This window comes from Cavia porcellus, unplaced genomic scaffold (assembly GCF_034190915.1).
Source record: "Cavia porcellus strain 051 isolate PalLab524CR breed Dunkin Hartley unplaced genomic scaffold, mCavPor4.1 scaffold_24, whole genome shotgun sequence".
NCBI lineage: Eukaryota > Metazoa > Chordata > Mammalia > Rodentia > Caviidae > Cavia > Cavia porcellus.
The window spans coordinates 13,782,408-13,810,204 of NW_026947507.1; the positions used below are offsets into that span (position 1 = coordinate 13,782,408).

General features: G+C 36.2%; 2 protein-coding genes across 2 annotated transcripts in view; one reads left to right on the forward strand and one right to left on the reverse strand.

Annotated features, from left to right (window-relative positions):
* Trappc11 (trafficking protein particle complex subunit 11) overlaps positions 1-7,042 on the reverse strand; it is a 44,720-nt gene extending 37,678 nt beyond the window's left edge. Inside the window, exons 1-4 of the mRNA XM_003469110.5 lie at positions 6,861-7,042; positions 4,517-4,741; positions 3,529-3,698; positions 2,627-2,697 (exon numbers count right to left, since the gene is read on the reverse strand). Of these exons, the coding sequence (XP_003469158.1) occupies positions 2,627-2,697; positions 3,529-3,698; positions 4,517-4,720 (445 nt within the window). The 5' untranslated portion in view covers positions 4,721-4,741; positions 6,861-7,042. The remainder of the gene's footprint in view (positions 1-2,626; positions 2,698-3,528; positions 3,699-4,516; positions 4,742-6,860) is intronic.
* Positions 7,043-7,188: 146 nt separating this feature from the next.
* Rwdd4 (RWD domain containing 4) lies at positions 7,189-24,644 on the forward strand. Its single transcript, XM_063234689.1, has 7 exons — positions 7,189-7,490; positions 10,335-10,415; positions 14,892-15,001; positions 15,081-15,228; positions 16,543-16,660; positions 19,541-19,590; positions 22,795-24,644. Exons 1-7 carry the CDS (start codon positions 7,467-7,469, stop codon positions 22,825-22,827), a joined length of 564 nt encoding a protein of 187 aa, XP_063090759.1. The 5' UTR covers positions 7,189-7,466; the 3' UTR covers positions 22,828-24,644.
* The last annotated feature ends 3,153 nt before the right edge of the window (positions 24,645-27,797 follow it).

Sequence of the window (27,797 nt, forward strand, 5' to 3'; positions counted from 1 at the left end):
AAGGGCACATCTTTCCCTAAAACTCACTGTTGATAAAATAAAAAAGGGGGGAATGGTACTCCACAAGGGAGACACCTAAAAATATTCTATCTCATGCCTTATTCATCCTTAATTTTTTAAATTTGGATGCTTCTGGATAGTCAGCAGCCATGCGTTTTTGGCATACTGAAACACAAAAGCAATTTGCTTCTGTACTATGGAGAGACCCCCTGACTAATTCATAGCATGGCCCTGACCGCGTTCTCATATGGGGACGAGGTTTAGTAGGTGTTTACTCTCAACAAGCCAGAAAGGCTAGATGGCTACCTAGCACCTTGTAAAACAAATAGACAGTTCTTCAAAGACCCCATGCGACGCTCAGGAATAATGTCATTTCCTGAGGCACAACTCCCTATGCTCTTTTACAGATGACATAACCCCCCGGAGCCTTATGCTGCCTACTCAGCCTTCTCCTCAGACTGTACCACGCCCATGGTGGATTTAGACCCCTGCCAAACAGACTACAACTACTGACAACCATGCTCAGTCACCCCCTGTGACTGCGGAAGAGGCTCTTTTCGGTCTGGAGGAACACAAACCAGCCAAATAGACTGCGGAAAAATGTTGCTTCTATGTCAATCAGTCCGGTGTTATGCAACGCAAGCTCCAAGAAATAGAAGAACGACCTCAACAGCGATGACAACAAATGGCTGCTAACCCCTTCTCCTCGATGTGGGGGGTACTTTTCCCTTACCTAGCGCCCCTTTTGGGTCCCCTAGCTGCCCTGTTGCTTCTCCTTTCTGTAGGTCCTTGTATTTTTCAGAGGATTATGATGCTCATTAATAACCGGATAGACACGTTTATGACAGAGCCCATTCAGGTACACTATCACCAGCTGGAGATGGCAGATCAACAAACCTACCGGGAAGGAATTCCCACAAGTGGCCCATATGACGATGTGGCCTAACTGCCCTGGGGCAATGGACAGGCAGCCAGAGACGGGCAACTAGGACATGCATGATTACACCACTGGCCACCTAAGACAGGCACAGGACCAACTGCTGTCCTGCAAGCCCATGACGGGTAAGGCCTGGTTGGGTTCATGTAATGAGGTTCCTTGACCTAAGACAGGCGCTGTCCTCACAGGGCCTGCCATACTCCTGATTAAATAATATAGAAAGGGAGGAGATGTAGGGAGCAGCGCAACCGCCCCATTGCTGCTCCCCGCACCTCTCTCCTATGGGCATAAGATGCACCTGCCTACATTAACCATAATCCTCTCCTGCTTACATCACATACCCGGACGTGACGATGACCCTGTTGTATTCATCCTGTCCCACCAACCCGCCCTTGGCCTATAAAAGATGTGATCACTTCCTGAATAAACGAGGCTTGATTGGAATCCTCATCTTGTCTCAATCTTTCTTTGTCTCTCCCCTATCTCTATTTCATTCCCGTTCCCCCTCCAGGTACACCCCACGGATTGATCCGCGGGCCAGATTAGAACTGGTTGCCTCACTTTATATGCTCCATTTTAGTATCTTGAATAACTATTTGTAAGAGGACAATCTGTAATCATCAACTAGTGATTTCTTACTGTTTATTTTTTTCTTTAAAAATATGTATTATTTCTACCAGTTTTCTGTTTTGCTTAGTCTTTCCTTAAATAAAATTTAAAAAAAAAAAGAAAGAAAGAAACAGAACTAAAAATGGAAGAAACAGTTCATGAAAGAAGTTTCCAAAACCACTTAGGACACTACAAATTTCAAAATAAAACAACAGTAGCAAAAAATATTTTAGCCTATGAAAATTCTGGCAGGCAAAGGCATCAGGATTTAAAAAGAAAACATTTTTCCAGAGGCGAAATTATAAGTCCTACAGCATTTTTGTTTTGTTTTGATTTTTTTGTTTGTTTATTTCTGAGACAGAGCCTCATTATGTAGTTCAGTTTGGCCTTAGACTCACTATGTAGCCTATGGTGGCCTCAAACTCATGGTGATCCTCCTGCCTCAGCCTCCTGAGTCTGGGATTACAGGTGTGCACCATCACACTGGGCCCCTATAGCATTTTTCTTTCTTTTTTTTCCCCTATAGCATTTTTTTCACATATGAAATAAAATTTTAAATAGATCACAGGTAGCTAAGTACATTAAAAAAAAAAGCATAATGAACTACTTTGTCTATTGATACATGTCTATAAGGGGAAACAAATATAACTGGAAGAATAATGTTAGATTTGCAGTCATCACGATTTTGGTGGGAGTTTTTTCTGTTTTGTTTTGTTTTTTGTGCAATACTGCAGAATGAACCCAGGGCCTTTGCACTGAGCTACATCCCCAGCTCTTTCTTTTTTTTTTTTTTTTTATTTTGAAGTGAAGACTCGCAAAGTTGCTGAATTACCCAGGTTGGACTCAACGTTGCTTCTGGGCTCAGTCTCTCAGACTGTTGAGATTACAGATATGTGCCTCCAAACCTTTCATATTTTTTATTTTTTTATCACAAATACTGATTCATGCATGGGTACTTTCTAAAATTAGCACACTATTATCCCTGAGACTGAAGGCATAAATAATTTAAACATTAAAAGACTACTCTTTGATAGTAAGAATTTAAGGTATACAGCAAGTAACTAATTAACCTTTTGATACCTGGGGGCAAAGGGGTTTTCTTCTGAATCAAAACCACTGCAACTTTTGTATTTCTTCCTTGTAAACTCTGTCTGCAATGGAAAAAAATAATAAAATTAATTAATTAGTTTCAACTCAATGTATTTAATGTTTTACATAAAGTATAAGCTTGATAATTCAACTGAAGATAAAATTCAACTAAAAAGATCAAGAGCAGAGAACTACTTTCCTAAACATAAACAACATACACAATAATAATTTCAATTTTAAAAGCAGAACATTGATGGGCACAGGAGCATATTCCTATAATAGGAGGCAGAGGTCAGACGCAGGTTTCAGCCCCACCTGGGTAATTCACCAACTTTGCAAGACTTCATCTCAAAATAAAAGATAAGAAAGGGGTGGGGAAGTAGCTCAGTGTGAAGACTGTGGGTTCAATGTCAAGCAAGTACCAAGTGAAAGTTTAATAAATACTTCTACGTAAAATTTATAATACAATTTGCTTCTTCATATGACACATTAGACACACTTTAAAAGTGAAAGTTTAATACATATTTTATGTAAAATTACCTATGTAAAATTATAATACAATTTTTCTTTATAGTCATACATTAGTCATCTAAAAGAATTCTTAAAAGTGAATACCATTAAAGTTGGTGTCTTATGAGACAAACTGTAAATTTCTGTGTCTCCAGAAAACATTATCAATGCAAGAAAACAAAAACTGGAAATTCAGACCAATTTGTCTTCTAAATTTCTTCACACACTGTAACATTAAAAATAGATAATACTTAACCTATTGATCAGGAACTGGAAGGCAACAATCCCCAAAATGATCACAGAAGCTGAACTCTCCCACAAATGTTAGTAAATAGCAGACATCTGCAAACTACCACTGCCAACTTGGGAAACAGAGAGCCTACCTGACGATTTCCACTCTGGTTGCGCACTCAGACTGCTTTTCTTTCCACTGAGGCTCATCCCAGTCCAGCTCATAGAATACAACCACCAGGGCTGGCACCAGATTCAGATGCTTATTCATCCAGCCAGTCTTTAAGATCCCTTTAGGAATGTACCACTCATACGAAGTTCTCTGCAAACAGTGGTTAAGTTAGTTATTGGATAATAAAATAGCAGCAGGAACTACTTATTGAGGGCCCAGCACTTCATGTGCATTTATTTCATCCAATATGAACACTGTTCATTTTTAAGACAAGAAAATGATGCCAACAGAGATTAAGACAGCAAGTGCTGGAGGTAGAATCTCAACCCTAGAAACATTACACTTCCCATTTAAGAAAGGATAGGCAAAGCCAAGGAGTCTCCTCGAGTGGAAGGATTACAGCTGTGTAACCACACAGCTGGCTAAAGCTCAGTTTTGAATTTAATACTTTTCCTCATTCTATATGGAATGAAGTACCATATATAATTCCCCAAACATACTGAGTGTATCTTATGTAAATTTGTATCATCTGATTATTGCGTAGTTCTAATTACCCAAAACAAAGAAAGTCCTCAAAAAGTAAGTGTGAAATGGAACCAATCTGCAAGAAAATGGATTCTATAATATTAGAAATAAGCAGGAAATGGGAAGGCTTACTCAAACTAAAATAAGTTGTAAAACTGTGGAGACATGAGAGGTTTTTTCCCTACAAATTAAAAAAAGAAAACAGGCTTACTGACTAGAAATCTTTTTGAAATCACTATTCCTCTGGGATTTAAAATAATAACTATTATTAAATATACATGTAATGTTTTCACAGTACATGAAAATGCCTAAGGTTTTCTTTATGTACTACAGTATCCATTGATAAACTCAAGGATTTTTCAGGACACACAATGGAAACAAAAACAAGATACACATACATATGCACACACAGGGAAAAACCCGTACCATCCTAAAGCCATTACCTTGGGTCTACATTTAGGATATTCATGGTCACCTGGGAGCACCTTGAAAGAAATTGGTACCCGATCAGCTCTCCGATTGGCACAGAAAGCATCCCAGACTGCTCGATGGACAGCATTGTAAACAACATCTAGGCCTGTGAGTGTAACAAAAGCCATAGGCCGACAACATAATTCCACAGGAAAGTCCCACTGTGTGGGGCTCATGTTTAAGGTGTCGCGAAAAACCTGAAATGAAAACGACAACTCATTCAGTTTCAAAAACTAATGTCTACATCTATGTTTATCTAGTATTTAAGCAAATTATTATTTCCACTAAGATCTCAAAATGTATCCCAACCTTTGGGATTCACAGACCAAGAAAGTAGGAAAGTAATCAAATTAAAATAGGTGTGTATGGCTCATTTCAGCCATAAAGAATAAAAAAAATTATTGACTTACATGTACTAAAAAGTACAATATTCTCTAATTACTAACACCTAATTTCTCAATGCCTAAGATATTAAAAGATGCTTGTTATTGAAATAATAGATAAATTTTTCCCATAACATAAAAGGTACTTTTTAAAAAGAAAAACTGTAAGAGAAAAATAATGCATGGAAACCTCTAGGACATATATCTACTGTGGCCTTTAGCCGAGTGCTGAGTCTATAATAAATTCAAGCATGTATTTACTTTAGAAAACCAATTATATAAAAGATGTGCTGATTCTAAACAAAATTATCATTATACTTTAAAAAATTATTTGTGATTTCCAAAAAGACACATCATGAGCTTCTTTCAACAGGTGATCTCCACCAACAAATTTTACAGAAGTCAAATATGATGTGTGAAAAATGAGGCACACTTATACCACCACTTGAATCCTAAAATATACAATACTTCTAAGTGAAAGTTAGTTTAGGAATGCCTAGTAAGCATCATATTTAAGTACTGACAGAATAATGGATTCTGAGTAAATGATTTGGAAATTTTGTCAGAAATGATAAATGTCAACATTGGATTAAGCTATGAGAGAAAGGAATGCCTTAGTTCCAAGGAATTTGGGAATGAAAATAAAAAGAGGTGGTTAAATAGTATAGGTACCTTTGCTTAACACCAGAGTCTATCCTAGAGTTCTAAAGGTCTATCTCCCTTAATAAACCCAGAAACTCAAAGAAACAGCTGTAGTCTTTGAATATGGAGAAGAGATGGGGAACTAGGAATTACTTACAAAGCCTTAAATCAGAGCCACTCAAGAGAAATACATTATGGATCACATACTTTGAAAATGCCTAGCAGTCACATTAAAAAAAATAAAATGTTTGGAAATTATTTTAATAATACTCTATTTAACCCAGAATTTCTAAAAATGTTATTCAAACATTAACATAAGGTTATTAATGAATTATTTTACGTTTCTGTACTGTCTTCAAAATCTGGTGTATATTTTATACTCACAGCACATCTCAATTCACATTCTCTTAGCTGAAGCACTCGACTGCCACCGTGACCATTGACTACCCCTCTGGACAGTGAAGGTCTAAATCACAGTAAATGTGTTCCAGAATTACCGTGTGAAAATCGTGTTAGAAATTCCTGCCATCTCCTACTTTCAGAGCTTTGGCACTTGAAATGGCCATGCTTATTCCACCGCAAAAGGGATGAAAATGGGAAGAACACCGATAAAAAGTGTCGGATGAATGGATCTCTGCTAGCAGAAGGAGGAAAAATCGCCGGACCTCCTACAAGATGCCAACGGAGAAACTAACCAAAGCATGACACTGAAGGACGTGCGAAAGTGATTAAGTGCACATTCTGGAAAGATGACATGTAGTGGGAGAGAAGTAATCTGGAAGCTAACACTGAAGATTATAAGGAAGCTGACCCAATCAAAGTGGCAAGTAAAAAAGAATGTAGTTATTAGTTTTAATTGACTGGAGTTTGGAGCGCAGGGCACAGGCTAGTAAGAGCTATCAGACTATAAAAGGAGCAAAACAAGATAGTTTGGGCCAAAATGTACGGGTAGAGGGGAGCTGATGTTGAGGATGTGAACCAAAATCCAATTTAGGAAAAGACAACATCCACATGACCGCAATGTTTATTCTGGCCTGATAGCTACAAACAGCAAAGGAGGAGAAACAACTTTGCAACTTTAAAGGCAGAGGAAACTTTCCTCCTCTTCTAACCCCATCCTCTGGACAGCCTTAGAAATAAACGCGTTTTTCTCTAGGCCTGAATGAAAAGCGCCAGGATTCACTTCTTATTGATGCCTTAGCAAAAAGGGGCCTTAACTAGCAATGATCAGGACTGGCCCTCTTTTTCGGCGGTCTGGCCTGGTCCCGCACATCTCTGGGCCTGGACTCACCCCGGACGCACGCCCTAGGCCCGCTGCAACTGTGGTCGATCCCTGCCAGCCCGGGAGAACAAGAGGAGGTGGGCAGGAGTGTCACAGAACGCCGGGGCCTGCCGTAGAGGCCACAACGCCGGAGGCGTCTCTAGCAAGCTAGACTTCCTCTGCCCCACCTCCGCAGGCACAGGAAGCACTTTGAAGTCTGAGTGACGGTGCTCTCCACCAATAGCAACCTGGAATTTTGCGCTGCTACTCAAAACGTAAGGAAAGCGTTCCATTTCCTAGAGGTGAACGAGCTGGGGGCGGAGAGAAAAGAAGCCAATAGGAGAAGCCACAATCAGGAAGGCAGAGCCTCCGCCGTTACCGCCCTACAGCTTCTCCCAGGACGCTGGGACGCACCGCCACAGTGACCTATGTCGCCCGGCCTCTGGCCCACGCCTCAATGTCCCCGGCTTCACGCTGACAAGGGCTGCGCGTGATCTTGGCTCTGCCGCTGCTAAAGAGGGTGCTTCCCCACCCCGCAACCGAGGCACGGAAAGGGGAAGCCCTGGCCTCGGGGCCACTGTGCTCGCTTTCTCCACGTAGTGGCGAGCGCGGTCGCCCTGAGAGGCTCCTGGCGCGATGAGCGCCAACGAGGACCAAGAGGTGAGCGCCCTCCTCTCCCCGCGCCGACCGAGCGCCCCTGGCCGGCCGAGCCCGAGGCCGGGATCCGAGCATCCCCGGGCGCCCCACGTGTGCTTCGCTTTGGACCCCCTCCGAGCCGGGCCCGGTGCCCCGAGCGCGCCGCCACCCGGCGAGGAGAGGCCAGGCTGACGTGAGTGGGCAAGAGACTGCCCGGTCTCCCCCTCTTCTCCCCTGGTTTGTCATTTTTGCAAATTTGGGAGTTTCCTTCACAAGCGTGGGTGTCCTTACTACGCAACCTTGGCGAGCAGGGCTGGCAATCCTAGTGTGTGGCCGTCTGAGAATGCGGTCATCTTTAATTTTAAAAACTGTTGGTTGTTAAAAAGAGAGTTTGTTGTGTTAAATTTCTGCTGAAGGAAAATGACAGTGGTGTCTCTGGCCTCTGCGTTGTTGAGTGAAATCATTTATCCGCCTGTTACTTTGCCAGTGGGTGCAAAATCAGTTCTAAGTGTATGTATATCACCTGAACTCCATGGTTTACCTGTTGGGGTTTCAATGTCAGTTTGACATTGAATCATACAGAGTTGAAGAGGCTAGGATGCTACAGTCAGCTGTAGGGGAGCCTTAAAATTTTGAAATGAATGTGCATGAGGGAAAGTGTCTAAAATAGGGAAATCAGTGTCTCGGGGCTGCAAAAGAGTATGTGGTAGAATTAGAATTCAAGTCTCTTTGGGTAGTATGACTAAGCTGTAGCTCACTGCTGCTCAAAAGCTACAGCTTAAAAGTTAGTGTTTTTACATGATAGTTGTAATAGATTGGAAGTTTTCTTTAAAGAAGCCAAAATCCAACAAGCTAATAGATGTCTGAGTACCCTTTTAAAATATTCTTAGGCAAACAAGGCATTAATAGTTTTGACTCTTGGGAAAGAGAAGAGGAGAGAGAAATCAGTGAATACAAAGTTACAATTAGGAAGACTAATTCTGATGTTGAATTACAGAGTAGACTGACCACAGTAACCCATAGGGTAATGTATTTCAAGATAGTTAGAAGCAGGATTTCAAATGGTCTCACCTACAAAGAAATGGTGAATGTTTAAGTCGACGGATATGCTGTTCTGATGGTCCTGTAATCTATACATGTATTGAAGTACCATATGGTACTCTATAAATATGTACAATTTTTATATGCCAATTAAAAGTAACCACCTCTCTGCAAAGCATAAAACATAATATTTCTCAAAGTTTGACCCGTGGACCACTATGGGTGGTCGTTAAAAAAGACAAAAAAAAGTCTGCACATCACCTCAGACCAGCCGAGTCAGAATTTCTATTATAGCCTAACAAAATTCTGTTCCTTCTGGGAATGGATGCAAGGATATTTTCAGTTTTCTGCCCCGTGTTTAAGACCTCTTTTCAGATAAAATGGTTCCTGTTAGCTTTTCCTCAGAAGTCTGTTATTTTCCATTCCTGTACTATCTCAGAATTGAATATTTTGGACAAATACTAGAATTTAGACAAGTTCTAAATTTACTTATGCTCCATTTTAAAACTGGCATCACAGTATTTTCTGATTTATTATCAACTGACACCTTTTGAATACTTTATATAAAGCAAACAGCCTTTCATTCTTTACTTGGATATTTAGGTGTGTAACTACAAATTCTGCTTACCCTTAACTTTTTCACTGGTTTGTTTTTCAAGAACATTTTGATTCTTACTATATAAGCAGCATGATTCACTGTTTCATCAAATTATCATCCACAAATTTTTACAAATTTAATTAACCTGTCTTCTATTTTTGCTCCTATCCAAGCCATTAATTAAAATATGGGAAAAGATTAAGAATGGCATCATATCTGTTGTTATTGTTAGTGTTTTTTGTAAGAGGAGCAAGAGCAACTTGTGGAACCTTGTGAAATCTAGATAAACTGAGTTTAGTGCTTTTTTCTCATCTACTAGTGGAGTTACCCTCTCTTGGAAGGGTTATATAGATCTTGTTTTGCATATGCCTGGTAGATCTTACAAATTACTCCTCACTTTTCCTGATTATCTTAAGCTTATCATCATCATCATCAAAAAAAAAGTGGTGATCTAGTCTAAAATTGTGTCTTCCTAGATCAAGGTCACCTTTTTTAATTTATAGAATTTATGACATAAATCTTCTGAATTAAAACATATACCCAAGAGCATTGTCTTTGCTTTTTTTCCATGGGATTAATCAGTTATCTCTAACAGTAATTGATATTTCTCATTTATAATACTGCAGTGTTCTAACAAATATTTTTAGGCAAGAATTGCTAGTTACATTTTCTCTTGCAGTTCTGTCCCCCATCTTGAGTAGATCCTGTCCATATTTCCTTAAAGTTCTTTTTTTTTTGCTCTTTAGCGTTTAAGTGTTGTAACATTCTGTGGAAAAAATTACAGATATGAACGATTTGTGTAAAAAATGGGAAAATATTGTGCTTCTTATTTCTGAAGTTTAGTGCTTTTTCCTTCCCTAGGTACTTTTCAGGAGAGTAATAAAGAGTACGTATACTGTGGAGTTGCTTTTTAAGAATTCTTATTTTCAAAAACTTTTTTTTTAGTTTTCTTACATGTTAGGAAGGGGAGATAAGGTGATAGCATCTTCTTCACAGGACTGATGTGAAAATTTAGTGAGGTGATACAGTGGAAAGTGTTTGGCAATGCTTGACACATAGTTTTAAAGTATTAGTATAATAGTGAAGTATTAGTGTTTACATATATCATAAATATCTAAAGCCATATAAATTTGCCATTATACACTGTGAGTGGGCTTGAATCAGAAACTAAAAACTGTTTCTAATGTGTTTATATCATTAAACAAAACTCATTGATCTTTTTCTTTCAGATGGAACTGGAAGCCTTACGTTCTATTTACGAAGGAGACGAAAGTTTCCGGGAATTAAGTCCAGTTTCATTTCAATATAGGGTAAGATATGGCATGAATAAGTATGCTTGATGCTTTACTAGGGGAAAAAAACAAACTAAAAAACTAAACATTATCCCCAAAATGCCGATTTTGATTTTTTTAATTGATGGTTTAAATTTATGGAATCTACTTTCTAAAACATTTAAATGAAAATTTATCACCATGACATTAATCATTCTTAACCCGTGAAATGTTCATTCAGAACCTCTTTTAAAAAACAAAAATGGGGCCAGGGATATGGCTCAATGGTGTAAGGCCCTGCCTGGCAAGTGCAAAGTCCCAGTTCCAAAAAAAAAAGACAACTTAGTTTTACTGTAACAGTCATAAGATGTTAAAAATAGAAGAACTTTAGAAATCTTATGGTTTTACTTTGCCCTAAAAATGACTTTGTTGGAGCTGGGGGTTTAGCTCAGCGGCATAAGCACCTGCCTTGCAAGCAGGCGGTCGTGAGTTCGATCCCCGGTACCAATAAAAAACTGAAAAAGACAAAAACAAACAAACAAACAAACAAAAAAATGACTTTGTCATAGCTTCTTAAACTGCCACAGTTGATACTGATACATATTACGATGAAAGTTCAAGTCTGTATTTTAAGTCTAGTATTCTAGACTTAAGTCTAGAATTCTAATATTAGGTCTAGTATTAATTCTAGTATTAAGTCTAGAATTCTAGTATTAAGTCTAGTATTCTAGTATTAAGTCTACTAATCTATTATATAGTAAAGAGAAGTTGATATCTTAAAATTATGTATTCTAAATACATACGGATATTTTTAGCATGTATGAAACATGGATTTTTCTTTAAAATGCAAGTTGTTTATAATGCGTCTTCAACATAAAATGATACTTTTTTTAGTATTTTAGTTTGTAAATAATGTAAGTCATTTATCTAAATAAGCATATATAATAGTGTAATGAAAAGGACCTTTATAAAAGATTTCTGGAACTCTTGTAAAAGTTACTGTGAACATTATCCCCACTAAATAAAATTGTAAAAGTAATGATCCTTATACCTGATTTATTGTAGACTTTCACAGGAATACATTCTTATAATTATTTCTTTTGGATATTCTTCCTTTTCAGCAATTCTCAATTCCTTCTTAAGCTCAGCAACCTCTGTACAGTACCCATGTATCCAACAACTAGGGGACTTTTAATGTATAAAGGTAAATGATGGAGTTAAGTCCTAGACCGTTCTGTTTGAGTCTAACTGCCTCCCAGATTTTCCCAATTGCCACCAACCTCCTCTGAGCAAATAGGAGCTTGAAAATATCCCTGTGCTTTTCTAAATGTCTCCATTAACAGCATTATTTATTGAACACAACATGCAGACTACTCTAGGACATGTGCATTCTAGGATGGACTGAAGAAGGAAACATGGGATTGAGGATAGTGTGTTGACAGTCAAAGGAATTGGGTTAGAATTCTGCCTGTGTCCTAGTCAAGCCCCTCCATTCTTGTACAGAATAGTTCAGCAGGCTCCTAAATGACTTCTCTATTTTCAGTTCTTCGTTTGGCTTCCTTCTTAGTCTCCACCATTAAACTCCAGTAGACTGTGAATTATCTAAAACTCTTAAATAGTCAACCCATAAGTTTTCTCCATGGATTTCTCTCTCCTGTAAAGTAAGGACTAAATCCTTTAGCTAAATGCTCAGAGTCTGTGTGTTAAAAAATGCCTCACCAAATTTTCACAGCCACTGATACCCATTAGACAGTACAGGATTACTAAATATTTTGATGAAGCACTTTTTAGTGTTTTGTTTTTGCACACATTGTTCACTGTTTACTTCACCTCCCAGTTATTATCTATCTGACTTTTCTAAGGTCCAACTGAAACCTTCTCTTTAAAATATTTGGCCCATGTCTCTATCTCTGCCCTGACTTTCAAGTAGACTTAACCATTCCCCATTTCTTTGTATCTTGCTCTGTCACTTTGAAACCATTATTCATACTACAAGTGTCTTATGTCTTGAAGACAAAAATGGTATGCTCACCTAACACAGTGTGAGACATGTGGCAATTTGTTCCTAAATATATGTTAAGATTTCATGATTGCATAGAGCAACTTTTTATTGAAACTCTTGCAGATGGTTCAGGTTTCCCACCTAGCAATATGACACACAGATGAAAAAGAAGATGAAGAGAGAAGAATCTGCAATTCCTGGGGCTCTGGGACGACCCAGTGCTCTTGATGGAACTAAGGGCCGACAGTCAGAATGCTCATGGCTTTTATTGCTACCAATCAGGGAGGTGGGTGGGGATTACAGCAATGTGCATGGGAGGAGAAACTGGGCAGCCTTGGCATATAAAGACCAACAGCACTCGTTTGCACCAGGCACAGAGGCCTTCCAATTAGTAGTGCAACAGATAACTTCATGTATGCAAGGCTGGCACCTTTACTGCCAGGAAAGTATAAATTTTTTTGAGTTTCATGGCCTCGGCTGGAATGTTATATCTTAGCCCTAGAATTTCATAGGCTTTTGCTTGAGCATCTGTTCCAGCTGTCAGTGAGTGACAAGTCTAACCCACGTTGCTGCAGTGAGACACTGGTGCCTCAGATGGACTTGATCACATTCTTTAGCCAGTTAAGGGGACATTTGCTTCTATATAGCCACTTGTGTTTATCTCAGTTAAATAAGGTTGAAGTAAAGATTAGGTAAAAGATGGAGACAAGGGAATTCATTTCTCAGGGGAATGCAGCTTAGCAGTCTCTCACAACTTTTATCATTTTTAATCACTAATCAAAGCAAGCATAAACCGAAGATTTGCATTACGTACATAATCAACTTATATAGGTATATCATCAACATATACCTAAATTTATTTGATGAGCCTCACCTTATATATAATTGAAGGTAAGGGATTCAGAATGAAAAACTTTGGACAGAATATAAAATAAAACAATATAAAAATGAATCAAGTAATTTGAGGTGAAAAATACTGCTGCTATTTACAATTCTTTTTAAACAAATAGCAAATATATAAAAATATCAAAAGAGATTAGCGTAGCCCTGTACCAGGATGAGATGCTGATTCATGAACTATTCTATAGTTTTATAATGCATAATTGATTCAGGCAAGAATCACTAGTAGATGATAAAATATGTGGTATTCACACAGTTGTATAGTATTACCCCACAGATTACTTCTCAGCTGCAAAATAGAAGGAATCATTATATCAAAGACCTCTGAAGAATGTTACCTTACCCAAGTGATCAAACTCAGTGTCACCAGTGATGAATTTAGATCTTGCATGCCTTCTTGCATGATGCTGTGAAGTATACTACATGACATATATAGTGCCCTTACCAAAAATGTTTCATCTGAAGAGAGGAAACTGGGAGTGTCATACAATAAAACTGGACTGAATTCTTACTGTCATAAACAACATTTTAAAAACAGGAGAAAGGCTGTTCTAATTTAAAGAGAATGAAGAAACATGACAACCAAATACAACCCATGATGCTTCAGTGGACTTACAGATTTGTGGATTAAAAGTGATGTTTATTAAAAGACGTTTTAGATAGGATTGGGGAATTTTAAATATGAATTATATATTAGACAACATTTTTGTATCAATGTTGAATTTCTTGGGTGTTATAATGGTCTTGTGGTTATAAAAGAGGATGTCCTTAGGACTCTTTATTTATAAATATCTGAAGACATTTCATTACATCAAAACATCAAACACATCTGTGGAGTGGAAATTGACTTGGTGGAAAGGGAGATTAAGTAAATGATGCAAAACATATTAAATGAATAATAGCTTTCATTGTACTATTTCAGTTTTTAAGATTAAAGAATTTTTAAATAAAAAGCTGAGATCCTAAATTATTGAGGAATTTTTGTCCAGCCTAAGGTCTTCTGTTTTCTGTTTCCTTTGCCTTTTTCTTTTTTCTCTCACTTTTTTTCTCTCACCTTTACTTCAGCTCCTGATCTCTTGAGATTGTGGTAATATATACATTGATTTATCTGTTCTTAACGCCTTTTGTGATTTACCAGGTGAAAAATTTAAGAGAAAGATTAGGTGTTTCTCTTAAGTTTATGGACTATTATTTTTATCCATTCTGTTCTTATTTATCTTTTTTTTTTTTTTTTTTTTTTTTTTTATCGGTACCAGGGATCGAACTCATGACTGCCTGCTTGCAAGGCAGGCACTTATGCCGCTGAGCTAAATCCCCAGCCCCTCTATCCATTCTGTTCTTGTTCCTCCCAGTTAATGTCTTCATCCTCAGAAGACTTTGGTGAAAGCCTAAAAAAATGTGGAATGCTAAGTACTTATTCTGGTACTGCGAAAGCTGGTGGGTTAATTGAAAGCCAGACCATGAGTGTAAACTTATCCCGTATCCCTGAACTTTCCCAACTATCACATTTCTGTTCTGAGCATGATTTGAAAAGAATTATTTTAAAAATCATGTAAGTTGGTATTTTGTCTTTTTGTCACCTTTCACCATCCTAAGATTTCCCTTTTCTTCAGATAGGTGAAAACGGTGATCCCAAAGCCTTCTTAATAGAGATTTCATGGACAGAAACGTACCCCCAAACACCTCCAATTATATCTATGAACGCTTTTTTTAACAACACCATGTGAGTAGTTTTATTTCATGTTTTTTTCATTTTATTCTCTATTTTACTGTCCTCCTAATAGTATGTTTGGCATTTGCAGCTCATCAGCTGTAAAGCAGAGTATATTAGCCAAGTTACAGGAAGCAGTAGAAGTTAATCTTGGAACCGCAATGACCTATACATTGTTTGAGTATGCCAAAGACAATAAAGAGCAGTTCATGGAAAATCACCGTCCTATTAATTCTACAGTGAGTATGTGATTATTTTTTTTAACCAGATCTTTTTTGTCTTGGCTTTGGTCTGCTAGTAATTAATTTTTGCTAATTAATATATTTTGAAAATAGAAGACGTGTTATATTTTAAATGAGTTATATCTATATCAAGTAAGAACAGTGAATTTTACATTTCTTCAATTTGTAAAAAGTGAAACTATATCCTCTAGATTTTTACCCTTTATCAAAGACTAGAATACTTCTTATGCCCAAAACCTGAGGGGACTGTGTGACCTAATATCTTTTAAAATTTACTTTATCTTTTCATAAAGCCTAAGTAGCTATGGGGTTTCTTATGTAGTGCTAGTAATTAGTGTGTAGTGCTGGTATACATGAAGTTGCTTTCTCTACAAGTCTTGTTGTAAATATTCTTGCCATTGTTCAACATCGAAGTGTTAAAGCTTAAGGAGACTTGAGTAGAAAAAAATAATTCCTTTATTTTTAGGATAATTTTGGAATAATCATCTTTTATGACCTTAAGCATTTTATGCACCAAGTTGCATAAAAACTTTCAGCAGTCAACGTTGATAGAGTTTTGTCTTGTGAACCAAACTGTAGCTTTTGGTAGCACAGGTTTTTGTCTTTTGAGTGGTCCTGGCTTACACATTCTCAATAGAACATAAGGTAAAAAATTGAGAGGTAGATGGGGGAGCAGTAGAAAGTGGTAATCAAGACCATGGGGTGAGAGCCAGCCTGTCTGGGTTCAAGTCCTCATTACACTGCTTGTTTATTTTGTGACTTTAGGTGAGTTTCTTAATCTCTCTGCTCAATTCCTCATCAGTGAAATGTGAGTCATAATAGCATCTATTCTATACCACTGTAGTGAGGATCAAGTGAGTGAAATATGTAAAACAGTTACAGTAATGTTTGTCACCTAGGAAGCATTTCAAATGTAGGCTATCATAAAAATTGACCACCTGAGCTGAACTGGTTTAAAGATTTTCTTTAGGGGACCAAAATGGTCAGCTAAGAACATGTTAACAGCACACAGCTTAAGTTTCTAAATATAACTTTACTGAATTGTAAGCCATCTTGGAACCTCAGATCTTCAACATAATGTGGGTAATTAGATTTTTCTCCTTACCATTCTGTTTCACTTATAATGTGTCCTTTGATATAAATTTTTAAAAGTGTAAAACCAATAATATGCTAGAGGAAACTGATTTCATAAATGAATAATAATAGGATTCTTTTATTTCATAAGTTTAGAGATTATCAGCTCATTTCAGGATGTTTGGTGTAATTCAAGAAGTTTTAAAATATGAGTCAAAACCATTTCTTTCTTTTTAGACATCCATAAGCAATATCATCTCAGTTGAGACTCCTAGTATAGCCCCAGCAAGTAAGAAAAAAGACAAAAAAGAACAACTTTCAAAAGCTCAGAAACGTAAGCTGGCAGATAAAACAGGTTTGTGTCATTTTTAAAAATCTTTTACAATACAAATAAATGGATTGCTTTTTAGAATGGATTTAGAAGATTAATTTCTGCTTTTCATTCATGAAACATTTGGATCAGGAGACCTCTTGAAATATTGTAAATGGTTACTGTTCCTTTATCATAAGACATAATCATTGAAAACTAAGGTAACTTGGTGGCAAAGTCTTGAGGTTGAGGAACATTAGAATACTATACAAAAACATGTCCTGTTTGTACACTCTTAACATATCTGAGATTTTCTTCATTTACCTCTGTGATGAGTATGTGTATTATTAAAAATTGTGTGAAGTGTATCTTTCATTTGAAATGAAGTCTAGTATACCATTAGATCTTAGCATAGTAAATTTTTTTCTGTAAAAGTTAAACTTTTTAGGGGGGCTTTTATAACAAGATTTTGCAACAAGATATAGGAATAGAATTCTCATGTGTCCTAAATGAGAGTCGTTTAGAAAATGATTATAAACTCCACATCAAACAATGTTTGATTTCTTTTCTTTTATTTGGAAATTTGAAAATGTGTATGAGTCTGTAAATTTTTCCCTGTTAGGAAAATTTAAGGAACATTATCACGTGTACACGTACACATTTATACTTCAATATATGTGTGTATGCTGTTAAAAGATTACAAACTGCCCTTTGCCAAAATGAACTAACACTTTCATTTGAATGGATGGTTTTTAAAATGACCTTCTTCTAGGCTCTGGAGATTTAGCTCAGTGGCATAAGCGCCTGCCTGGCAAGTGCGAGGTCATGAGTTCAGTCCCCGGTACCGCAAAAAAAAAAAAAAATGACCTCCTTCTGAGTCTTTCAGAGTAACTGGTACTTCCCATTTTCCTGACTTTGAATAAAAATCACTTGAGGCAATTTTTAAAATTCAGAATTGCATATTGAAATGATGACATGCTGAAGTGATACTATTGTAGATGTACTAGGTTAAACAAATGCATTATTAAAACCTAAAAAAATAAAATGTCCTTTTATAAATAGATACTAGGGCTGGTAGTCTGTGTGTGATGTCTATTGTGGCAGAATAAAAAGAAACAACCCTGTGTCAGTATCTAAAAATACATTTTGTGAAATCTAAATCCAGGAATCTATTATATCTGATATCAAATCAGCACTAATCAACTGCTAGCCATTACAGTCTTTTCTAAAAGTTTGATTACTCTCTTTTTGGAATGTTTCAGCATCTGTAAGTTACGTACTGCTTTCATGCACAGTGACCTATGATGATTTCTTTTCATCAGTATCTCCCTTCTCCCTATCTTCCATCTCTTTGATGATGTCTGCCTAGTCATTATCTTCCTGTAATGACAGTGTAGGAGTTTGTAATTTGCAGCCATTTTTCTAAATGAGAGTTTAATAAGACAGGACAGCACTGTGGGTAAGTCCTAATTACCCGAAGTTGGTTAACTGCCATTGTGCCCTTTGTAACCAATAGCCAGGGGAGTCTAATTGACATGTAAGAAAAAAGAATCATCACTATCTAAAATTGAGCTCTTGGCAAAGAGGCACACACTTGTAATCCCAGATGCTTATCCGACTGAGGCAGGAATGTCCAGGTTCACAGGTAGCCTAGAAAATTAGCAAGGGCTGGTGATATAACTCAGTGCAGAAGTCTTGTATTCAATCTCTTGTACCACAAAAATAAATAAATAAATAAAATTTAGGTCCAGTGATACTCTATTTCTGTTATAAGAAGCATGAGGTTACTTTCTGTTTCTTTCTCTGTAAAATAACACATTAGATATCCCTTAATGAAAATGCATAGACCAAAAAGTGTTCAGATTTCAGAATTTTCAGATTTTGGTTTTTTTGCATAGTTACCAGTTGACTATCCCTAATCTGAAAGTCCAAATTCTGAAGTACTCCGAAATCCAAAACTATTAAAAAAAATTCAGATTGTGGATTTTGATTCTCACATTAGGTATGAGTGATTTGTATGATGTACTAGTTTTGAATGTGGATTTTGATGGCTTCATAAAATGAAACAAATAATTTACATGACAATGAAAGGAATCAAGCATTTGAAATTGAAGAATTTTTAAATAATATTTGTTAAACTATTCTTTAAATTGGGATGTTCTTTAAATTGGAATAAGAATGTTCTGTATTAAAAAAAAAAATGGAAGCACTTTGCCCTTTGACTCATCTGGGCTGCAGTGACTTAAATAGTAATTGTCTTGGGCTGAATATAAATGAAACATGATATAGTTAGTATATGTAAGTAACAAACCTTACTTTTCAAAATATTTTTATTACAGTGTTAAAAGAAATGAGGGCAAGTGGCCTACATATTAGACAGATTTTTGCAAAGTTAACAACTTGCCTTCAGATAGTCTCAGTAAGCCCCTTTTGAAGAGTGTTAGATTAAAAATGAATATCATCAGGATACAGCTAGTTTATACATAAGTTCTCAGGGCCTCCTTTTAGTTTTGAAGCCGTGCATCTGTTTATGGGCTGTGTTGAACCTGACATGCTGTTGTGAAATGCTAACTCATGAAACAGTAAACTAACACAACTTGTTAAATGAGCAGTGACCTTAGATAAAGCAGAATTGGGCAAATGCATGCAACAATATATTGATCCCAATCCATGTCCATATTTTCTCTAGATAACAGGTTTTTGTTCTGAATGGGAAATAGAGGCCCCTCAAATACTTCACAGGTTTATCCAGGAAGAAGCTGCTTTCAGTTCACAAAGATAGTAAACTATTTTACCCATGGGAATATGTGATTTAAACTTCTAATCTATTTCTTGTATACAATAATGTACAAAATCTTATTGGTTAGGATATTAATTTAAAATTAGCAGATTGGACTTACAAAGTTACTATGTTTCATCTTCCAGATCACAAAGGGGAACTTCCACGAGGCTGGAACTGGGTTGATGTTGTAAAGGTATATAATGTTATACTTCAGTCTTCAAAATTGTTACAATTATTGCCATCAAATAATGACATTTATATTTTCCATTCCCTCCCACCCCTGCGACTTGGAATTTCCTGGGAATTTCCTTTTTAACATTTAGCATGTAAGTACTTTTTTAAAAAAAAATAACCTTCACATTCTTTGCTTTTTCAGACCCTCAGTTTTAGATTTTATTTTCTTAAATAATTAAAAATTTGTATAAGCAAGTTATAACTACACTAAAATACGACTTCATAAGTACATCTTAAGAATGATCATGTTGAAATCTGACTAAATTATATATAGTATGGGAACTGAAGAAAACCAGTGATGGAAAGAACTGCTTTTTTGGGAGGAGAAGGAATCACTCTTAAGTTTTAAATTCTTTGTTAAAGTCTTGCCTTAACTGTAGTTGACTATCATGACCAAGAAATATTTTTCTGATTTTGTTATTAAAAATCATTTACTCCCTACTTTTAAGTTTTTTGCTAACCTCTTTTCAATTTTATTGTACTCTCTATAGTAGTTTCAAAAATGCTGTCGCAATACTTAACATAATAAATTAGTTCTGTTTGTAATAGAACTAGCTTTTACTTGTCAGTTAATATCACAACTGCCATAAGAAGTATTAGTTATGATGCAACAGTAAAAGGGTTCTATTGAGGACCCATAAATGTGAGTAATTTGCAAGCAGTGTATGCTTGAAATTTATGTTATAATTGGCCATTTGGTCCATGGTATTCATTTTCTACAGAAACTGTTTGAAATAATCTTTGTACTTCTAGAATGTTACACAAAAATATTATCTGGGGATAGGATAAAGCATAAAGACTTTGCTTTCTATCTTTCTGGACAAAAGAAACCCCATAGAAAGGACTACACAGATAAAGCTTCTCTGGGATTCTGTTGTTTACATAGCCCCTTTCTACTGATGGTTGCTGCATAGTTCATACCTGTATATAGCTCATCAGCTAAATCCTTTCTTTCTGCAAAACACTCTGTGCAGAATTAAGTTTTCTCAGTCAGAATATTTCTTCCCTGATGCAGCAGATCTTAGCTAAAAGTGAGAAGAAAATAATCTGGTTGATCTAAAGGGAGAAACTGTATTCTTTCTTTCCTAGTGCAAAAAGTTTGTTTTTAAGGGAATCCTTGATAATATAAAAGGAAATTCAAGTTTAAAACAATAATCATAAGGAAAATTAAAATAGCTCAGTAATCTTGGGAAATGGGGGGAAACTGGTTTCTTGTGGTGCTGGAGAGAAACCCGAGGCCTCACTCACGCTAGGCAAGTGCTCTACCACTGAGCTACACTCTTGGCTCTAAAGGAATATTTTTAAGGTACTTACCTAGACATAGTTTGATCTCAGAAACTGTTACCCCAGTGGTTCCAAGTGTGGTATCTGGCCCCTGGGAAACCTCTAAAACCCTATCAGGAGGATATGCAAGACCAAAACTGTTTACATCATACTAAGATGTTATTTGCCTTTTCTTTCACTCATTTTGTCCTGACTATGAACTGGCATTTTTGAGAAGCTGCGTGACTGGCTGCATGGTCGGTTGCATGAACTGCGATGATGCCACACTAATGCTCTACCAAAGCACTAAGAGAGCGTGTGCTTATATATTCTTCTGTTCTCCAGAATTTTTCAAGTTAGTAGATGTGGGGATCTAAAAGTATATTTTATTAACTCAGGCTATTCTTAGTACTTTTGTTACGTTGCCTTCCACAGTACTTCTTTATTATAGACATAGATTTATGAGACTCCTGTTGAGCTAGATAAGTAAGAGATTTGCAAAAAATGAAAAATTAATACAACTTTTCACATTGTTTTGTTTTTTATAACCCAATAAAATTTCCCTTTTAAAAAATATTATTGGGATATCATATAATGAGTTCATTATTATTTATTCTACCCTTTATGAATATTTTAATTTTAATCTCATATCAGTAGAGGTGGCCCAAATTAAAAATATAATACCTGTAATCCCAGCTCTTAGGAGACTGAGGAAGAGAGAATCATTGTGAGTTCCAGGCCAGCCTAGGCTACATGAGCAAAGTTGAAGCCTGCACTACATGGGGAAATGGGAGACCCATCTCAAAATAGACAAAAAACACAACTGGATATGTAGTGTTTTCCTGTAATCCTAGCATGCAGGAGACTGAGGCGGGAGGGTCACTCTGAGTTCAAGGCCAACCTGGGCTACACCTGGGCAGACCCTGTCTCTCAAAAAACTTTTTAAAGTCTCTTTAGACGTCTCAATTTTCAACAGTATAAAAATTCGAAAATGTTTGAGAACTACTACCTTAGTAGTTTCTACTTTCATGGCTTCCTAAATTCTCACGAGTTGGTGGGTACCTTGATTTCTTAGTAATTAGATGGCTATTCTAATCAGAATTATCTTTGTGTTGTTTGAGAATTTTACTTGTGTTACTCCAAATTTGCCAACTCCTGCCAAAGATTGCATCTAAAATAGTAGTGGTAATAATAATAATAATACAATTTAAGTTTTTGAAATCACATTGTTAAGTTTTTGAGATCACACAGAATTATATTTTAAGAATTTATTGACTGGTTAAGAATACCAGATCTTGTGTTAAGGGTTTTTGTTTGTTTTTTGTTTTTTTTAACCACATTTTAAAAACTTTTAAAGAATTTGGGCCAGGAATATAGCTCAGTGGCACGAGTGCCTGCCTGGCAAGGGCAAGATCCTGAGTTTGATTCTTAGTACTAACCACCCCCCTGCCCCCCACCAAAAAAAAAAAAAGAATTTGTTGTCTCTTGGGCTAAGTGTATGGCTCAGTGTTAGGGCACTTGCCCGGTGTGTATGAAACCCTAGGTTCAGTCCTTAGCACTACCCCCTCAAAAATTATTGTCTATGTTAGAAAACAAAAATAAAAGAATGTCATTCACTATATGAAAGTACCTGATTTTTGTATATTTATTCTAATTTATTTCTTAGAGTGCATCAAAGGAAATTTATACTTAAGTTGAGGTTATATTTTTAACCCTATTGGAAGTTTAAAAGTTTGAAAGTTTCAATTTTAAGCTAAACTTAAAATTGGAAGTAGTTATATACTGTATAAAATCATTAAAATTCAGTTTACTCAAACCTTCTTACTTTAGTTTTGATTCTGCTTGAAAATAATGACTCAAATATTATGCCTAAACTTGTTAAATATTTCTTTTTTTATAGTTAAGCAAAACTGGCTCTAAAGATGAAGACTAGCACTTGGAATTTGGCGTAAACAGAGAACATCTTTCTAAAAGTAAACTGGGTTCAACATCTTTCATTACTATTTTCTGGTATTGAGGTGGCTTTTTATAAAATACAGTTTTGTATGTTTCTTACATAATAAATGTAAGTGGAAAGTTCATGTAGAGAACTGGTTGTATTAAATTATTTTCGGAAATTTGCCTTAATCAGAGGTGAAAGTGTTACTGTTTAGTATACTTTATAAAGCCTGTTGAGCTTTGTAAGTGAACAAATATGGGGATCACCAGTTAATTTCTATGACCTTATTCTAGTGGGTAATTTTTGAAGGAGTGTGAAGCCCTCTTCAAACTATTAAAGCAGAATATTGAGTGTATAGTTCTTCTTAGCATGAGTCTTATTAATAGGCTTCTTATCCTAAATAAAGTCTTCATCTCTTGTTTTGCTTAATTACTGAAGCAGAAATTACTTCAAAGAAATTTAAATACTGGTATTTGAACTTTGTATCATACTCTTTATAGTTACTTTTTATTTTTCAACAGTGCACTCCCTCTCGATTGGGGTCAAGACATTTGATCATGTGAGTTTTCAGTGATATGTACAATAGGACAGTATAAAAACCAATCTTCCAGATGCATTAGAAAACATTTTCATAAGCAAGGTGTGATGGTGCAGGCCTGTAATTCGGCCTGTAATTCCAGCATCCTGGAAACTGAGGCAGAAAGATCGTAAGTTGGAAGCCAGCCTAGAATGCTTAGGGAGAATCTGTCTATAAAAAAGACAGAAAAAAGAAGAAGATGGTGTAAATACTATTTAAGACATTTCTCTTTGCTGCATATACTAGTATGGGAGTAAATGATGCCTTAATAATTAATTTTTGTATTGTTGGAGACAACAATTTTAATAAATTCTTATTTATCTGCTGTTGTGTTTTTAATTGTTGGATAACTGAGGTCTTTAAATGGGTTCAACACACAACTACATTTCAAATCTTGTTTTTGAAGTGTTCTTTCAAGATTGATGTATTTATCAATCTCTGCATCTTTTTAATACACAAGAAAAGTCTTTCAAATGCTGAACTGTTATACGTGTTTTTTAAAGTCATTGATGAAACTATCGGCATTGTTTTACTAGGAGAAGTCATCGATGTGTATGTGTGGTTCACAGTGACTTTGTGTAGCCCCTCCATTGTAAGAATTTAGAACTTCTGTGTACCTGGAAGGGTAGGTTGTTAGTATGTCAAGTTATACTTGTGCAGTTTGTGTCTGGGGTTTTAAACAAGTTACCTTACCATAAGAGCAATATCCTTGGTTTTTACAAAGTAAAGTTTCGTTCATTTAAATTGTTTGAAATTGTAAGTACAATTACAGTGAAGAAATTTAATCTTTTAAAAGCTGAATCACATTTTGTTCCTTGAATTAGTATTAATGTACCAACTAGAATATGCCAACTTGTTTTCAGGGCTGTATGTGTGTGATTTTCATTATGTTGATTTGTTCTGTTTCTGAAGAAACCTCTGCTAGTGAAGAAAAACATCTTTGTTTTGCTCTTAAGATTTTGAAACTGTTCAGGCTTATCATGGTTGCTAGATTACAAAGAATAATACTAATTGAATTCCAGTGAACTGTTTTTACTGTTTTTATACGAAATGTACAAATTTCTGGGGGTGGTGGTGGCCGTGGTGCCTCTTATTACCTGTGTCAAATACTTGAACACTTCCATCAGTATCGCCATCATCTGTTTAATACTCCCAGTATATTTTCTCAAACTCTTTACCTAAAATTGTGTGGAATGATACAACTAAATAAGCAATAAAGTCTGAATTACAATAATTTCTCTACAGATTTGATTTGATATCACTTTATAGTGAATTGTTGGTTTTGTGAAGCTGCTTGGCTTTATAGTATGAGATGTACCTACCTAATGGAAACTGTTCAAAGTGTTTAAGATTAAAGAATGTTTTTCAGATGACCTCAGAAGAAAATAAATATAAAATGAAGTGGTAGCTGCAACCTGGAGTTCTACGGATATCGTTAGTTTTCACAGCTCAGAGACCCTGAGAGATAGAAGACAAAGCCCAGGCCAGAGAATCACACACGCACAGGGTGTGCACACACTGCATACTTATGCTGGGTCCCATATCCCGCAGAGGACCCTGAGAACAGATCCTGTAGAACTTTGATTCTGGATAGAGATATAAAATATAAGTATATACACATCTACTCTAATCACAGTTTAGACCCCCAAAATACTTCACACTTGGATTTCAGCCCAGATTTTTCCCAATGTGAATGTAATTTTTTAAATTGAATTATATTTATTGGTACAATTGAAGAACATACAGTGATCACATTCATCATAGATTTTGTACCTATACATAATATACCTTGATTTGGCTTTTAAAAAAATTAAAGCCCAGCTGTATCCCACATGCCTACAATCCCGGTACTCAGGGGTGCTGAGACAAAAATATAGCAAATTGGGCAACTTGGTGATTTAGCAAGAGCCTGTCAAGAAGGATGGGTAGAAGGAAGAAAGGATAAGGGAAAGAAAGCCTGGAGACACAGCGCTGTGTGAAGGGCCTAACTCAATTCCTAGGACAAAAGAAGCCAAACCAAACCTTAAGCAGTACCAAATTGGAATTGATGATAGAAATGAATGCAGGATATTCTCTAGAACTCACTGTGAGCCGGCTCTCCAAAGAGTTCCCACATATGGTTTATGGAATGTACCCTCAAAATTCACACAATGTGTATACAAGGCAGAGGGAGAGCCTGCTAAGAGGAGTGGGCTCAGGAATAAGCCACAAAGGAACGGTGAGTACAGATTCTGAAGTATTATGTAAGGAACAAAAAGCTGTTTAAAAAATCATGGACAGATTAGGAAATGAACCAAATAGAGCTTCTCACACAAAAAATATAGTTGCTGAAATAAAAGTTACAGGTAAACACAAGTAATTGCTTTGTGATACAGTTTTAAAGTCTGAAGCACATAAATATCCTTCTGAAGGAAATTGGTACTAACTACATTTCAAGTTTACTTTTTGATTGCAGCATGAGACTATCTGTCATCCCTCATCATTTCTCTACAGGGTACTACATTTTAGGTTAGTTGGGTGAGTCTAGCCTTCACCAGGCTCTGCGAGGTACCCTGAATAAGTCCTGTCCTGGACCTTGTTAGGAAACAGCATGGATGATGAGGACTTGGCCATGTTTGCAGAGAGCTGTCTGGTAGTTTAAAAATAATGAATCTTTAAGTCATGCTATGTAATGACAGTAGCTATTTTGTTTTACCATAGAATATTCTTTGGAGTAAAACTAGAACAAGAATAGTTATCTGCTAATACATGATGCAGAATTTCACTTTTTTAGTGTTTTTCTGCAGTTTGTGATCCTTTAGTGAGGGCTAATTTAGGGCTTTATCAGCATTTTTTATTTTTATTTGTTTGATATCAGGGGTCAAATTCACGACCTCGCACTTGCCAGGCAGATGCTTATGCCACTGAGCTAAATTCTAAGCCTTTATTAATGCATTTTTAAAAAGAATAAAGAATTGAACAGAAAATAAAAGCATTGTACTGCCTTTTGTTTAGGGAATGTCTTTTCTCATGAAAACTTGTTTGGATCTGGTATGTATGAATAGATACTGAGTTATTATGTAAAATTTATTAATAGAGGTGAAAAAAGTTTGAAAGCCACTTATAAGAACAAAACAAACATTTGCTTGAAGATTCTTAATTTTTTAAAAACATAAATTGTGACTTCAAAGTGCCGGGGACTTTTGTCACTGATACATTATTCTTAAAGACCAGTTAGATAAAGCTGCGTCTACCAAGGAGAGCAGTTTTTAAGTTAAAGGGAGATCTTTAATAACAATGGACAATGAATTCTTACATGACAACTTGTACTTATATAAGCAGCTGCAGGAGAACAGTTTAAGGCAGTGCTTGCAAAAAGAGAATTTTAATAGCTTTAATTTCTTGATGAAAATAAAAAATAAGAACGTGTTTAATTTTCGTACCCCTCCCCGTTTTCCTTTTATTACTGCGGGCACCTGGGAAGTTCGATGTGCTCTTACATGTTTTTCTGCAGCCTTCTAAGCTATAATATGAGCTTTTCAGTAGCTTTCGCAAGGATTTTAGGAAAGTGTTCCTGATATTTTAAGCACCAAACCATCCCTGTTCTCAGTTCTATCTCCTTTCAGAATTTTTTTTTTTTTTTTTTTTTTTTTTTTTTTTTTGTACTGAGGATCAAACTCTCAGCCTTGTGTTTACCAGGCAAGCACTTGAAAATTTAGAATTTCAATTTAGAAAAGGAGCAAAGTGCCATGGTGAGGGGAGATACAGATTAAAAACATTTTGATTCAGAGTTAGTGATAAGAAATTAACCTGTGGCTATAGCTCAGTGAGGTCCTCCATTCGGTCTCCAGCACCAAAAAGAGGAAAGAGAAGAAAGAACCCTTGAAGTTTTACTATTATGACAGTCTGTAGGTGTAGAAAGGGACGTGGAAAGGTTTTTCTTGAGGGCAGATGTGGAATTACTGGAGGCTGAGTCTTACTGTGTAGATGGAAGATTTTCCTTTTTAAAAATTGGACATTTCATCCTACTGCAAGGTGAGGCTGCATAAGATACTATATTTTCACAGGGGACAAAAGTTTTTCTGAGTCACTGATGATTGATGTCATTGTGAGATTTGGACCCCTGTGGCCTGGGGAAATTTTCATCTCTCTGAGAAAGCAGTGGAAGCAAATAATACCCACATTATTTTATTGTCAATTTTGTATTCTTAAAAATCATACTCTTTCAAATGCTTAGCAAGTACCACGGTTTTTTAAACATAAAAGTGTAAGAAATTAAAAACTCTTGAAGTGTTTTTTTTGTTGTTGTTGTTGTTTTGTACCAGGAATCAAACTCGACCTTATTCTTGCCAGGCAGATGCTTATGCCACTAAGTTAAATCCCCGGCCCCAAGAAATTAAAAACCTCT